General features: G+C 38.0%; 1 protein-coding gene across 1 annotated transcript in view; it reads right to left on the bottom strand.

The window, feature by feature from the left end:
* Positions 1-4,887: 4,887 nt before the first annotated feature.
* LOC140549432 (scavenger receptor cysteine-rich domain-containing protein DMBT1-like) overlaps positions 4,888-15,516 on the bottom strand; it is a 61,969-nt gene continuing 51,340 nt past the window's right edge. Inside the window, 17 exon segments of the mRNA XM_072673072.1 lie at positions 4,888-5,221; positions 6,421-6,483; positions 6,590-6,652; positions 6,752-6,814; positions 7,450-7,527; positions 7,633-7,695; positions 8,024-8,086; positions 8,966-9,028; positions 10,508-10,603; positions 10,733-10,879; positions 10,984-11,043; positions 11,139-11,447; positions 12,837-12,874; positions 12,992-13,145; positions 13,148-13,330; positions 13,560-13,889; positions 14,045-14,368. Of these exon segments, the coding sequence (XP_072529173.1) occupies positions 5,109-5,221; positions 6,421-6,483; positions 6,590-6,652; positions 6,752-6,814; positions 7,450-7,527; positions 7,633-7,695; positions 8,024-8,086; positions 8,966-9,028; positions 10,508-10,603; positions 10,733-10,879; positions 10,984-11,043; positions 11,139-11,447; positions 12,837-12,874; positions 12,992-13,145; positions 13,148-13,330; positions 13,560-13,889; positions 14,045-14,368 (2,210 nt within the window). The 3' untranslated portion in view covers positions 4,888-5,108.

Here is a 15,516-nt window from a genome sequence, read left to right as displayed (position 1 = left end):
CTGTTTTCACTGATGGATTAAAGCAGAATTTAAGCAGAAATGTTTAGTGATTTCTGACCACTGGCAGATAAACTGAATTTCAAAACATCATCATAATCATTTCAAACATGTTTTTTGAAAATGGGAAAGTTGTAAAGAAAGGAGGTGACATTTTCTGACACTGTGAAACGCACATCAGTAAATGCTCAAACACAGAGTGAGAAATTAATTTTTTTCTTTGTGTTCATAGATCTTCATATCACATTCTCTTTCCAAATACTGCTATCTTCTAGTAATTTATTTAAGTACATGTTTAATATTATATTTACTTAAAACTATATAAGAAAACATGAATTGAACTAAACTTTGTACAGCACATCTTTTTGATTATTTGATGGTGGGAGTTCACTTACCAGCTGTGGAGAGAGTGATCGTAGAGGACAGGAGAATGAGAAGCACACAGCTGTCCATCTCCCTCTGACCTGCACACACTCCGTTCAACTCAGCAGCAGAACAAGCTTCACCTCCACTCCCCCAGAGAGACTGAAGACACTGAGAGAGAGAGAGAGAGAGAGAGAGAGAGAGAGAGAGAGAGAGAGAGAGAGAGAGAGACCCCACAGCCGCCAATCACACTCACTATGACTTTATTAGAAAGAGGAGAGGAAACCATCAAACATTTTCAGTGACAAATCAGAGGAGGCATTTTTTTCTTTTTCCATATTTATCAAAAGAGCGTCAGCGCTGATCAACACAACTCCACCTCCCTCTCTAGAGGAGTGTGTGTGAAAGAGAGCAGAAACGCTGGCAGCAGTGTGGTAGGAAACCCTCCAACATACAGGAGACTGACTTCAGAGAGAGGAAACACTTCAGCTTTAATGCTGCACCTGCAGAGAGCTGATCCATACACTGATAAACACAAATGCACACACATCCTGCTCTTAGTTAACATATAGAAAAACTAACTTATAACTAAACTAAATACAATAATGTTTTTTAATATAAATAAAATGTTTTTTTATATAATTTTGTAATACATAGAGTATAGAAATCAGTGCAAAGTAATGATGATGAAAGAACAGAAATGCAGAAAACCATCAAACTGAGTAAAGATCATAATGTATTATTGAATTCAATCACTAATACATTATGTATACATATGTATACAAATTAATCAAATCAATATGTTTTTTATCACAATCCTTTAAGCTGTTCAGCTCTTACAGAAAAAAGGTTTTAGTCACTGCAGTGCATTGTATTCTCCACTAGGTGGCAGCAGAGGATCAATAATCAATAAATGTAGTACGTACTAATACAGTAAATATACTACTACTATTTAATGTAGTAGTAAAATTGTTCCTACCTGGAAAACAAAAAGTATGTACCTCTAACATTCTCAAAAATAACTTTATATTCCCTATTTTTGAGAATGTAAAAATGGACATTCATTTTTCTTAACTAAAGGTCATTTACTAAAAGTTTGTTTTTATTACTTAATGGTTACAAAAAGACATGTTGACTTATGTGAAATTATTTAATACTACAAAACAAATGTTGGAATACTATGGTATAATGTGATAGTATGATAGAATGTGTAGCCATCCAGGATTTTCATCTGACCAATGAACTTAATAATGTTGGTCTTCAACAGAGTGTATGTGTGTTGCATATTTACAGTGTTGTGAAAAGGTATTTGCCCATTTCCAATTTCTTGTATTTGCCATTTAAATGTTTTAGATCATCCAATTTATTTAATCTAATAAGATAAGATAAGATAAGATAAGATAATCCTTTGTTAGTCCCACTGGTCAAAGTCAGCAAATTCACAGTGCCACAGCAGCAGAGTGATAGCAAGATACTCAGATGCAAAATATAGATAAATTATCAACATATACACCATATATATTAATATACACAATATATATAGTGTGCTGCCAGAGTCTCATGCATGGGGTGGGAGCTGTTCTCCAGCATGCTGTTCTCCAGCTCCTGTCTCTCACCACCTACACTGGTTCTAAGAAGCATCCCAGGACAGAACCAGCCCTCTTTATGAGTTTGTTGAGTTTGAATAAATTCTCTGTACCTGCTGTCCTCCTCATTAGTTATAAGGCCGACGATCGCCGAGTCATCAGAGAACTTCTGGAGGTGACAGGTTGGTGAGCTGTACATGAAGTCAGCAGTGTATAGGGTGAAGAGGAACAGTGCCAAGACCGTTCCTTGAGGGGCCCCTGTGCTGCTGACCACCATATCAGAGACACAGTCCCGTGCCCTCACATACTGTGGTCTGTTGGTGAGATAGCCAAGCATCCAGTTTGTCAGGTGACTGTCCTCTCCACTATGTTCCAGCTTGTCCTTCAGGAGCCCTGGCTGTATGGTGTTAAAAGCACTGGAGAAATCAAAGACGGTGATCCTCATAGTGCTCCCGGGCTTCTCCAGGTGAGAAAGAGCTTTGTGTAGAAGATAGATGACAGCATCATCCACCCTGACGCCAGGCTATAAGGCAAACTGAAGATAATCCATGGATGGGCTCACCAGAGGGCGGAGTTGGATAAGGACCAGCCTCTCCAGTGACTTTATCAGATGAGGTAGCTGTTTAGGACATTTGGGTGCTGTGTTTTAGGCACAGGTACCACACAAGATGTTTTACACAGCTATGGTACTTTCAGGTTCAGGTTCAAGTTGAACATATGCTCAACTAGCTTGCACAGCTGATCTGCGCAGAACTTGAGGAGCCTGGTACTGATACCATCGGAACCTGTAGCTGTCTTTGTCTTTGTAATATGAAGACAACGTAAGTAAACACACATTTCAGGTTTCAAATAATCATTCCCTTTACAGAACATAAAGATATATTCAAAACCTTTATCACCCATGTAAAAAGGTACTTGGCTTGGCTATAACAACTTCAATCAAACATTTGTGATGATTCTTTTACATCACTGTAGATTAATTTTCAGCTAAACTGGAGAGTTTTTAAGCATAAACTGCCCGTTTAAGGTTTGCCACAGAATCTCAGAATTGTCACAGAATTGAAGTCAGGACTTTGACTTGTCCACTCCAAAACTTTCATTTTGTCAACTTTCTTTTGAGCCACTCAGATGTGGACTTGCTTGTGTGCTTCAGATAATTCTCCTGCTGCATACATCGCTTAGGCTTAAGGTCACAAACTGACAGGTGAACATTCTCCTTCATGGTTTTTCTGATAGAGAAAGCAGAATTCATGGTTCCATCTAGCCCATTCCATTATGACAAATTGTTCAGGTCCTGCAGAAGCAAAGCAGCCCCAGAACATCACACATCAACCATTAGTCCACAGAATATTAATAGTCTTGTGGGTCATCTACATGTTTTTTAGCAAATGTGAGAAGAGCCTGTTATTTTTTATTGGCTGTGGTTTATCTTATTATATTTCTATTCTTATATAATAAATTGAATGATCATTAAAAGCTGCACTGTGTTTGCTCGTGTTGTTATGACACCATAAGAACACACCTCACAAACAATGATTGACTGCTGTTTTAGAGGAAATATGCAGTGACTGGGACTGCAAATATGAGTGTACTATGAAAAAGGCATGATCTAACCTGGAATTCCAGAATGCATGTTACCATTCTCCACTGTCAGAACAACAACTTGAAGAGCTCCAGCTCAACTTTGACCACACCGCTGCCCTTATTAACCTCTCAACACCAGCAAGTACTAACTTACAAAAGTAATCTAATCATTGATTGATTAAGCCTCTTCAACTTCTGTATGTGAAGTACTTTAAACTCAGCTAATAGGGTAGTGTAGGTACCAGCCAGCGGGTGGCATCACCACCAGAAATGCTAAACATCAAAGATGGAAAAGGGGACCTACTAACATCGGTCATAAAGGGGGATAATGCTTTGTCCAGGAAGTCCACCTGGTATGTAGGTAGCATACCTCTAACTGATCCTGCAGAGTAAGAGCCTGAGTTTTTGGGCAGCAATTAAAGTGCATCTTTCTTGCAGTAGTAGATTTTGCCAACCTTGAAAAAAAAAATCTTCATTGGCTATTTTAATACACTTTTAGCACCACATTCTTGCAAACTTGATAATAAGCACTTAATAAATAATCACAAAAGTGAGTCTGAGTGTATGATCAGTATTTTCACACACTAATGCCTAACACTAACCACTGACCTACACTGGCTTTCCCAGAGGATATACCATCAGGACTTGGTGATCTAGCTGGTGATATAGAAGATGGTTGGGACATTTTTTGTAATAAAGAAACTACAATGGGAAACTGCCTCTGTAATATATATTCAAAGACATACTCATTCATTTTATTAGAACAGTTTTAGAATGATTAATATAGAGTTAAAACAGTAAAATAAAAAAAGAGAGAAAAGGTACCGAACCCTGATGCCTTGCTTGTTACTGGGGTGGAGCTATCAAGGGTATGTGAACCAGTAAAAACATTTATATTTGTTTAAGTTGTATTGTGTTGTCTACAGCAAACTTATTGTATTTTTCCATTAATACACAAACCATGTTATCTAAAAATGTATTCACTAGCAGAAAGAGGACATACATTTGTCATCTCCCCAAAGATCTCAGAAAGACCCATGTTTAGGCCTACATAATAGAAGTATCTGTCAGATCGCAGCACTGGACACAGGGCACTGTAGAAGTACATTTATGTTCACCAACTAAAAACAATGTACCTTTACACTCATGATCTGTTCACCTTAAATAAGTTCAACAAGTTTAAAGTTTCCTTCTTTTTTAAGGAGCTTCATCCCTGTGACACTAGCAAGGAGAAAACAGTACACTAATAGAAACTCATTAACAGACACTCATAATTATAATTAGGATATAATCAAATTATTATAAGAATATTAATCAACGAATCATTGTAGACTTGCAAATAATGAGAAAGAAACTTTTTCCAATAGTTTAACACAATAACAGATAACTTATTTATAATCTGTATTTTGAAGAGCCCTTTATTTAAAACAACCACAGCCTTAAACTGTAATTATATTTGCAGCTTTTATACTAGCTAAATGATTATTTCTTCTGAATCCTTCTAATGAGACTTATTGAACTAATTAACTAATTAACCCAGAAGATAGAAAATGCTAGAATGAACTATTATTCAAAAAATTATTTGTTGCGTCTGAAGAGGTTTGAATGTAATTTCCGGAAGAAAGGCACTGGGTGTGGTCTCTCAGTCACATGACTGATCTTTGTCTGAGGCTTCTCCACATCTTCATAATCTGCAAAATGAAAGTGTAACATTTAATACATTAAGAGAGGCATCTCAGATTCAGATTCTGCTTTGCATAAAACACATATTAAGAATAATATAAATATATTAAATCAACACCTTGCAGTGTTTTCAGCACTTTTTACTATTGATCAAAACACCCCAACCAAACTATGATGTCCAATGTGTGTGAGATGCTCCAGTGAGGCTAGTGAATACTGAATGATTTCTACATGAGCGTGAGCCCCTCAATGGACGGTTCTAAAACTCATGCAGATAAACAGTATTAGATGCATTACTTGTCCAAATGTTTGCGGACACCCTTTCTGATGAACACATTAAGCTACTTTTAGTTGCAAGTTTAAAGCCTTCTAGTTTAAACTTAATCTAGTTTAAAGCCTTCCCTGCCCAGCAGAGACAGTTACTCCAACAAAAGCAAGATAAAGGCTTTTTTAAAAACCCTTGACAATGAATGAGCAGATGTCCCAATACTTTTGTCCATATAGTGTACATCCACTTTTGATTAGAAACCAATGTTGCACTAATCATTTTCCAGTGTGAAGAATTATTTATGTGCACACTTCCGCGTCATCAACACAAATTGCACTTTTAGTCAACAATCCTAGTAATGTAGGGGGGGGAACAGAGGGGACACCACTGTTTTTATGAAACTTCAATCATTGACATGGTGTTATATTTTAACAAAACATTTTGTTTTCCAGTAGAGGACTAAACAGAAACTGTCAAAATTGCAATAAAGGCTAATAACAGCCATCGAAAGTGACTGAGTGCAGATTTATATTTAAATTTTTATTACTGTGTGATTCTGATGTTTACCTGCCAGATCAAATACATCATAACTATGTCCCTAAATACACATCCCTAAACATGAATGAATGGCTAAAATGGTGTTTAAAATAAATTATATAATAATAAATAATAAATATTTTGCATGCTCTTGCTTCCACTTTAAAGATCCGATTCAACCCAAAGTGTACTTGTTTAAAACATGTTGTTGTAGATGTAATTCTAAATACATAGATAGACATAGATAAAAATACAAATAGAAATAACAATAATTAGTAGATAAAAACTTCACTTCTCATAATGTTATTCTCCCCCATATTAAATAATGAGGACTCTTTAATGAAAGACTTTATCAGACTTTCTGTGCATTTAATCTGTAATGTAATACAAACACATGATTACCTTCGACTGCTGCTACATCCTGTTCAGCAGTGATGACCTCCTGATAGTCCATTGATGTGTCCACTGCACAAACATGAGAAGATCAATTAGAACAACAGAAACAAACCTGAAGTTTTACTAAATTAAAGCTCAAGTTTGAAATGATTTCTCTACATGAATAAAATCTTACTGGTCTTAATGGTGAAGTTTGGTTCAGTGGGAACAGCATCATCATAGTTATCTGACACGTCTTCTGTCAGAATGTAGAGAGAAAGCTCATTAAATCAGCATCAGTATCATCAGTGACTGTGTTCATGCTGGAGATTACAGTACTGTTACATTACAGTCATACCTGTTACATCAGCTGACCTCTGATCACCACTGATGACATCATCATAACTCTCATTAATGTTCTCTAAAATAAAACAGAGATATTTAAAACATCTAAAATCACATTGTAGAAAACTGTATTTCTGATTCTGTTTTGACATAACCACTTAATATGTACATTTATAACCCACTAATTAACCTTTAGGAACCCCTGAAGGCCTCAAAATCTACATTCTGGGGGTCCCTGAAAATACAATACCTTTATCCTTTTAGTGCTATTTAGACTTCAAATGCTCACTAGAAAACCTTTTATCTATTTTCTTCTCCAAAATTACTCAGAAGTGAGTTGGCAGCCAGTCAACACTGGAACAAGTGAATTTCCATTGCTGTTTGGTATTTCACACACTGCTCAAATCTGCTCTTGTTCTTCAGAATAGTCTTGGCATTATTTTAACTCTCTTGAGGAAAGGATCAGTTATACATTTACTCAAGATCAGTGAAGTGTAAAGTTTAATCCTGTCTCTCTAAGCTTAAAAAATGTCTTATCCACTCCAGGACTCGTTATTGACTCCTACCCGCCTCTAATAGTCTTGATCTGAGAGTCACATTTATTTATCTATTCCTTTACAATCAAATATATTTTCTTATCATTTTATGACATTTTAATCTCTACTGAATTTGCATTTCTATTTAAACTAAAAAATCAAATCAGATTCACACCAGCTTCAGTATCAGGAATCTGTCCAGCAGTGATGACATCATCATAGTTCTCTCCTAGGTCCTCTTTTTCTGCATCACCTAAATCAAATAAAGGCAGACTGTCTTTATAACCAGGGCATCAGATATTTACACTGTAGTTTAATGTAAAATCAAATCAGGAGATTCATTAATAAAGGAACTCACTTATCAGACCATTGGTGATGACATCATCATAATACTCATTCTTTACTCCAGCCTGAGACTTTTCTGGAAATAAAGAACACATTTTATTACTTTAATTACATTTGAATATAGAAACTCAGAGAGGCTTTAAATGTAGTAATGTCAGAGTCATAAATCTTTGGAAGTTGCAGTGTGCAGCTCATTTTCCCTCTTAAACCTTCTGTAGGATCATCAGAAATTCATCAATTCAGTAAATAACATTAATAAACAATGAAAACTGGTTGTGTTATTATTAAGGTATGGGAACAAAGAATGGTAAATAATTGTAAAATTGTGATATTTCTCAGTGGAATAAGTTTGACACACACACACACACACACACACACACACACACACACACGGATCCTCTTACCTGAGAGAAGCTCCTCATCCACATCGTCATACCCTGAATGCTGTTCCTCAGAGAGGAGACTTTCTGTTAGAGGAGATCAGAAATCTGTTCAGAATAAAAAACCTCCCTCAAGCCTCTTGCTGTTGAGATCAGTGTAAACTGGACTGATTACAGGAAATAATCTCAGTTCAGCCACTAAATGGCCCTCAAACACAATCCTTAAACACAACACTGAAACACAGGCTCAGATGAGGCCTGACAGTGTGCCAGAAGTCACCACACCACTTTCATTTGCAAATGTTTCTGATCTGAAATAAAGAAATCTCTGAGCTGGTTTATAAACTGTGTATTATTTATTTCAGTCCCTGCAAGGCATACCATGCAAGTGAGAAATCTGAATGTGTGCACAGATCTCCATACAGTGTCTCCATAGAGAACATATGTGTGTTTAGTGCAGTATGGGGCTGTTCATAAGCCAAGTCAAGAACTGGTTTATGTTTAGAACAAAAAAAAAAATTTACCAAAACAGAAGCAGACTGGAAAAAGCACATGACATATTCAGCATCTCTTAATGCTTACAAGGTCCTGAAATAAACAACCTCAGACATGACCTGAGAGCTGATAAAACATTAATAAAGGAAATTATGTGTGAATTCCCATCAAATAAATAATAGGATACATCTGCTGACACTCTGCAGACTGAGTTCTTTAATGTTATGCAGAAGACGCACCTCAATGATATATACAATGTATGGGTTTACTGTGTTGTAAAAGTAAATAAATGCATAATATCAATAAATATTGTAAATAAAATCATGTTAACTGATGATAATATAATAGATAAAAAACTTATTTTTATTATAAATGAATTATGATTAATAATGTCTGATCATTGTTTTGTATTATTTTATTTCTGAGTTGAATAGATTTTGTCAGTGCTCACACACACTGTGATTCTCTTACCTGAGAAAAGCCCATTATCCACATCCTCATATCCTGATTGTTGTTCTTCAGAGAAGATACTTCCTGTTAGAAGAGATCAGAGCAGTCATGAAACCTGATCAGAGATCAGAGATTCAGTGTGAACTGAACTGATTACAGGAAATAATATCAGTTCAGCCACTCAAACAACCCTCAGCACTCACTGATTCAGACAGTAGTCCACTCACTCATTCACTCTCTCACTCAGTCTATCTTATAACTTCTATCTGTGCTGCTTACACACAGTCTCTGTCAGAGGCTCCCTCTTTCTGTCAGAAGAACTGACAGTGGTCTTATGATTGTGTGGGGTTGTACTGAACCCGTACCGAACCGAGAGGTCCAAGCGGCAGTGTGAACCTAATCGTAACTTTTGTGTACCATCAATTACACCCCTAGTAAATATCTATGAGGGTGGAGGTGGTGAATTTATTATGTAGGGCTGCTTCACACACAGCAGCAGGGGTTTTACAGCAAAGTTCAGTAAGGTCCAGTTAGAGAAACATTTCGCAAGCCAAGGTCCGATGCATCATATGTCATCAATCATTTTTTGTTGATTTTAAATTATAAATAATCAAAATAAATGTTCTTTAAAAATAAAATTGTTTTTTTAGAAAAAAACTTTTTTACTGGTTTTAATAATCGCCATGGAAAATATGAGACATACTGGTTTAGAACTGCCTGTCGGAAGAATAAGCATGTAAGCTGTCTATTGATGAAAAGCTCGGTTTTTGGGGAGGGGGGGGTTTCAGAGCCGCCATGTGACTTAATTTTCCTCTGACTCGCTTTGTTTTTTGTTAATCACTACACTAAACTATCCACTTATTCACTCACTCACTCAGAAACTCACAATCATTTACTCACTAATTCACTTACACTGTGACTCAGTCACTCACTCGGGGTGCACTCACTTAATGACTCCTTCAATGTCACACACACACACACGCCCACACATCTGCACACACATACAGGCACATAAGCAAGCACACATACACACACACACACACACACACACACACACTCTCTCTCTCTCTCTCTCTCTCTCTCTTTCCTCCACCTAACTGTCACATTCATATACTTGTACACATCCAATCCCCCTTGCTCTTTCAATGTTCTATTTGCTGCACTTTCTCACTCTTAGAAGCAAGCATGAACACACACACACTAACACCCACACACCTACAGGTATGTGGTTTTTTCATTGTGTCCAAAACCGGAGGTTGTATAGTAACAATACAGTTTCGCTGCAGCTGCTAATAAATGCTCATTAACTATAGTACAAGTAGAGCTCCTCTAACTGCACACTTATCTAATACACATTAACCACTCATTTAACTGATTCCCTCTTATTATTTACAATAATGAGGAAATGCACTGAGTAATACAATGAAGAAATTAAATAGTATTCCTAATGTAGTATTAACTGAGAACAAATTGCTTAAATGCTAGGCAAATTAAATTATAAATAAGAATATCCTAATTTACCACAATGAGCCTCATGTAAAATACTGCAAATAGATCACTCACTCCGCTGAGTTGAGTAATTTCTTTTGTTGATGTATCTGGGGTCAATCTCCTCATAGATGTCCTCAGGCAGAGTCTTCTGCCTCCTCTTAGAGAGCACTGTGAGAGAGACAGAGAGAAACATGGAGTCAGTTCAGTAGAAGAGAAGACTGATGACAGACTGAAGGACTGATGATGTTTAGAGAATGTACAGAAAGTGGATTGTAGATGATCTCTGAATCTCCCTACCTCTCCTGAACACTCTGTTCTGGTTAAACAGCACAACCAGAAGCACTAAGGCCAGGAAGACCACCGTTCCCAGAACAAGGAGAGACACTGGATAGATGTAGGGAACAGCTGATAGAGGAGTTTGTGGAGTAGGGTTTGTTCTCCTTACTGTGAGACAAATTGGAAATAAAAACACAGAACTGAAACTGTGTAGATCTGAACAATCAATTCACAAACATTTAGAAAAATGACCTAAGAGATGAAAAGAGTACCGGTGGTGGTGGAGATGGTAGTTGTTCCAATGGTTGTTGTAGTCATAGGCATGGATATGTCTGTAAATACAGAATAATTATGATCTATTTACTATTCAATTCTTGCAGATTCTGAATACTTTTAGTTTATACTGGAGTCAGGCAGCTTCTCTGACCTGCACAGGTGATTTCAGCCTTGTAGAAGCAGTCAGTTTGTCTCTTCAGGGAATGAGGACAGTCCCACAGGTGAATCTCATTCCCTTTACACTTCACTCTGTTTAGCCAGATAGGCCCTTCATCAGCACCAACAGCAACACTCCCATTAGCATTCAGTGCCAGCCCACAGCCCAGCTGCCTGCAGACCACCCGAGCGTCCTTCATGTCCCACCAGTCACCACAGACAAACCCCCATTGAGCATTATGAAAAACCTCTAGTGTCCCAGAGCAGCTTCCCTCTCCTCTTCTCAGCCTGAGAGGCAGGTGCTCTACACCACACATAAACAATTGCAACTGCACATTAAACTGAAACATATTAGATTATATTTCTAGTACAGTCTGTCATAACTCTAATAACTGACCTTTAACATATATAAGCAATATACATAATTTAAGAAGTCGGACTGATATTTGTAACATAACTAATACTTATACTGTTACTGTTACAGTGTGGTGGACTCAAGTGCAGTTCATTTATTCATAAATTAGTTTATATAATGAAACTACCTTTTGGTGGGTATTATATTATATGAGCATAACAAAGGGTGACTATTTTAAGTCAAGACAAGATTGCTGCTTGGTCAGAGACTCTGGCCGTGGTGGGGCTCGAACTCCCAACCCTGGTAATGGAAGTCCAATGTGTTTCCACCACAGCTGTGAGAATTGGTAGTATAAAAACTGTCTAAAAGCAATACAGAAAAATGCGGAAAAACAAACAAAGGAAACACCAGGAGTGTCCTTTCAAACAAAGGACAATCCAAACTGTTTCTCAAACTATTTTCTTTTTCTAGTTTTGCTTTTCTCCACTGACTACAACAAACACTGTCCTTCTTAACTGTTAACGTAAATTCTTTCCCTTTTTAGCTCTTGCTTCTCTTTTGACTGTTTGTAACTCACTGTATGGCTGGGTGTTTAAATATACCGTGCCACACAGGTGGGTCTGGTCAGTGTTGATTGCCGCTGGGGTTTCTGGAACTTGGAGTTCTTTGCTCTAGTTCCACCAGCTTTCCTACTTTTCCTACTGGCCAAACCAACTGCTGGTGGCTGATGGTACACGCTGCCTGCTTTCAAATACTGAACAGTGTGACAGTGTTAAAGAGGAATGTTACAACAGACTCAGACAGGATTCATTTCTTCTTTGGATTTTCCCCCACATTTCTAGTTTCCACCCTTTTGCTAGGATAACACCATGCTGCTGGGAGGATGAAGGCCAACATGTGCTTCCGTCAAGTTACAATGACACATTATCAGAGATCAAACCAGTTATCTTGTGATAATAGAGCCAGACCAACTGCCCCTGATTCAGTTTGATTCATGATACTGGGTGCACTGATCAATACACTCTCAATATTTTGAATACAATTGAAATGGAAATAAATGACTAAGTAACTCATTTAGTGTTGACTCTTCAAGTTTCATGAAGAGGCTAAATCTGTAAGGACGGAGGAGTGGGACATCATCCCATGAATGTTGTGGACTGGGTTGGCTGGGTTTTGTTTTTTTTTTTGTTTTTTTACAAATTTGATTCATGGTTCAAACCATGACATTTCTTTAGATATGATAATTAATTATACCCCTCATTTTATATTAATACTGATTCAACTACAAGCATTTCAGAAATTTTCTCTTTAGTAGATGAATGAAATGAGGAGTCTTACTTGAGCACCACTTCTGGTAGCGAGATGAGGAGCATGTCCTTTTGGTCTGTGACTGGCTTTGGGTTGCTGTGACCATAAAAATGTATAAACTCTTTAATCCCTCCTTCTAAAGGCAGGCTGACTATTTGGAAAAATGATTCACTCATGCAGTAAACCACTGTCTATAATCTATAGAGAGTTTCTGCCTACCTGAGCAGGTAATCTTTGCCACTTCACTGTTTTTGTCACATATGTTCTGTCCCCAGAGAGAAGAAGGACAGTTCCACAGAGTGGAGTCATGTTTCCTACATTTCACACCATCCAGCCAGTTGGAGCTGATTCCATTCTTGCTTTGGCCCAGGACTCACTGCCAGTTCTTCCACAGTTCAGCTCTCGACAAATTAAACTTACTGTTTCTTCAGTCATCCCATTGTTGCACACATTCCCCCAGGTTCCATTGTAGAACACCTCCAGATTCCCCTCACAGCCCTCAGTGAGTCTGATCTCTTTAAACTCTGGTGGGAGAAAGATTACATTTTATTGAATTAATAAAGTGCTACATAGGATTTTTTTAGTATATTGTTAAGATATGTTACTGTAAAAGCTCAGAATGACCACAGAATAAACACTCATGGTAAACAAGTTAAAAATATTGTGTTTTTAATTTTAAAACACTTAATTCTCAATCATCAGCATAAACTGTAACGCAATATTTAAAGAATAACAGCAGTCCGCATGTTTCACCTGAGCACACGACTCCTACATCATCCTTGTGTTCACATTCATTTTCTCCACACAGCTGATATCTACAGTTCCACAGAGACGTCTCGTTCCCCTCACACTCCACCTCATTCAACCATATGGATCCAGTTCCAGTTCTAAACCGGGCTGGTACTGGAGCACTGAGGGCCACTCCACACTGTAGCTGTCTGCAGACCACCTTTGCATCCTCAATATCCCACAAGTCATCACTTACGGTCCCCCATGAGCCGCTGTGGAAAACCTCCAGCCTTCCTGCACAGTCTCCTCCAGAGCCAACCAGCCTGATGGAGCTGTGCACTCGGTTAAACTTACCTACACACAGAAATTAGTTCAGACACCCTAAATTCTTTACACAGCAAAGAATTGTCCAAATATCTTTAATCCTCTGACTGAGAGATTGACAATAACAGTACCAGTATGTTTTAATTCAGAATAATACTTTTAATACTTGAATATGTAAATCTTACCCAAGCAGGAGATGTACAGCTGTTCTTTGGAGCTGCAGTTGACTTCTTGTGCACTGCTGCAGTTCCCCAGATGAGCTTCACTCCCAGAGCAGTTAAAACCCGTCACACACATGTAGCTGTTTTTAGAACTGGATGGAGAGGAGCTGGAGATGTTGAGTACAGTGCCACAGCTCAGCTGTCTGCAGACCACAGAGGCCACAGACTCACTCCAGGAGTCCAGCAGAACTCTCCTCCAGTCCTGCCTGAAGTACACCTCCACCTCCCCCTCACACTCCATCCCTCCAGAGAACCGCACTTGCCCATCATAAAACTCTAGAGAGGAACCTAAAATGGAAAATAACCTAACAATTTTTTGTTTTGTTGTGGCACAGAACAACACATGTGGACAAAATTGTTGGTACCCCTTGGTTAATGAAAGGAAAACCCACAATGGTCACAGAAATAACTTGAATCTGACAAAAGTATTAATAAATAAAAAATTCTATGAAAATTAACAACAATCCCTGAAAATAATGTGACCAAAGGGACATGTTAAATCAAGGTGAGTCTACTAATTAGCATCACAGGTGTCTACAATCTTGTAATCAGTGAGTGGGCCTATATATAGGGCTAAAGGTAGTAACTGTGCTGTTTGGTGACATGGTGTGTACCACACTCAACATGGACCAGAGGAAGCGAAGGAAAGAGTTGTCTCAGGAGATTAGAAAGAAAATTATAGACAAGCATGTTAAATGTAAAGGTTATAAGACCATCTCAGTCCAAAGTGGACTTCATGGGGGATGACCAAGGAGGACACCATTGTTGAAAACAAATCATAAAAAAGCCAGACTGAAATTTGCCAAACTACATGTTGACAAGCCCCAAAGCTTCTGGGAGAATGTCCTATGGACAGATAAGCCAAATATAACTTTTTGCCAAGGTATATGAGCTCTATGTTCACAGAGGGAAAAATGAAGCATTTCAAGAAAAGAACACTGTCCCTACTGTGAAACATGGAGAAGGCTCTGTTATATTCTGGGGCTGCTTTGCTGCATCTGACAGAGGGTGTCTTGAATCTGTGCAGGGTACAATAAAATATCAAGACTATCAAGGAATTCTAGAGAGAAATGTGCTGCCCAGTGTCAGAAAGCTTGGTCTCAGTCGCAGGTCATGGGTCTTGCAACAGGATAATGACCCATAACACACAGCTAAAAATACCCAAGAATGGCTAAGAGGATAAAGTAGGATAGAGTATTCTGAAGTGGCCTTCTATGAGCCCTGACCTAAATCCTATTGAGCATCTTTTGAAGGAGCTGAAACATGCCGTCTGGAAAAGACACCCTTCAAACCTGAGACAACTGGAGAAGTTTGCTCATGAAAAGTGGGCCAAAATACCTGCTGAGAGGTGCAGAAGTCTCATTGATAGTTACAGGACTCATTTGATTGTAGTGATTGCCTCAAAAGGTTGTGCAACAAAATATTAAGTTAAAGGT

The sequence above is a fragment of the Salminus brasiliensis genome, chromosome 2, assembly GCF_030463535.1.
Source record: "Salminus brasiliensis chromosome 2, fSalBra1.hap2, whole genome shotgun sequence".
NCBI classification, from domain to species: Eukaryota; Metazoa; Chordata; class Actinopteri; order Characiformes; family Bryconidae; genus Salminus; species Salminus brasiliensis.
Note: the sequence above shows the minus strand (reverse complement) of the source record. Positions and strands in the feature narration are given on the sequence as shown.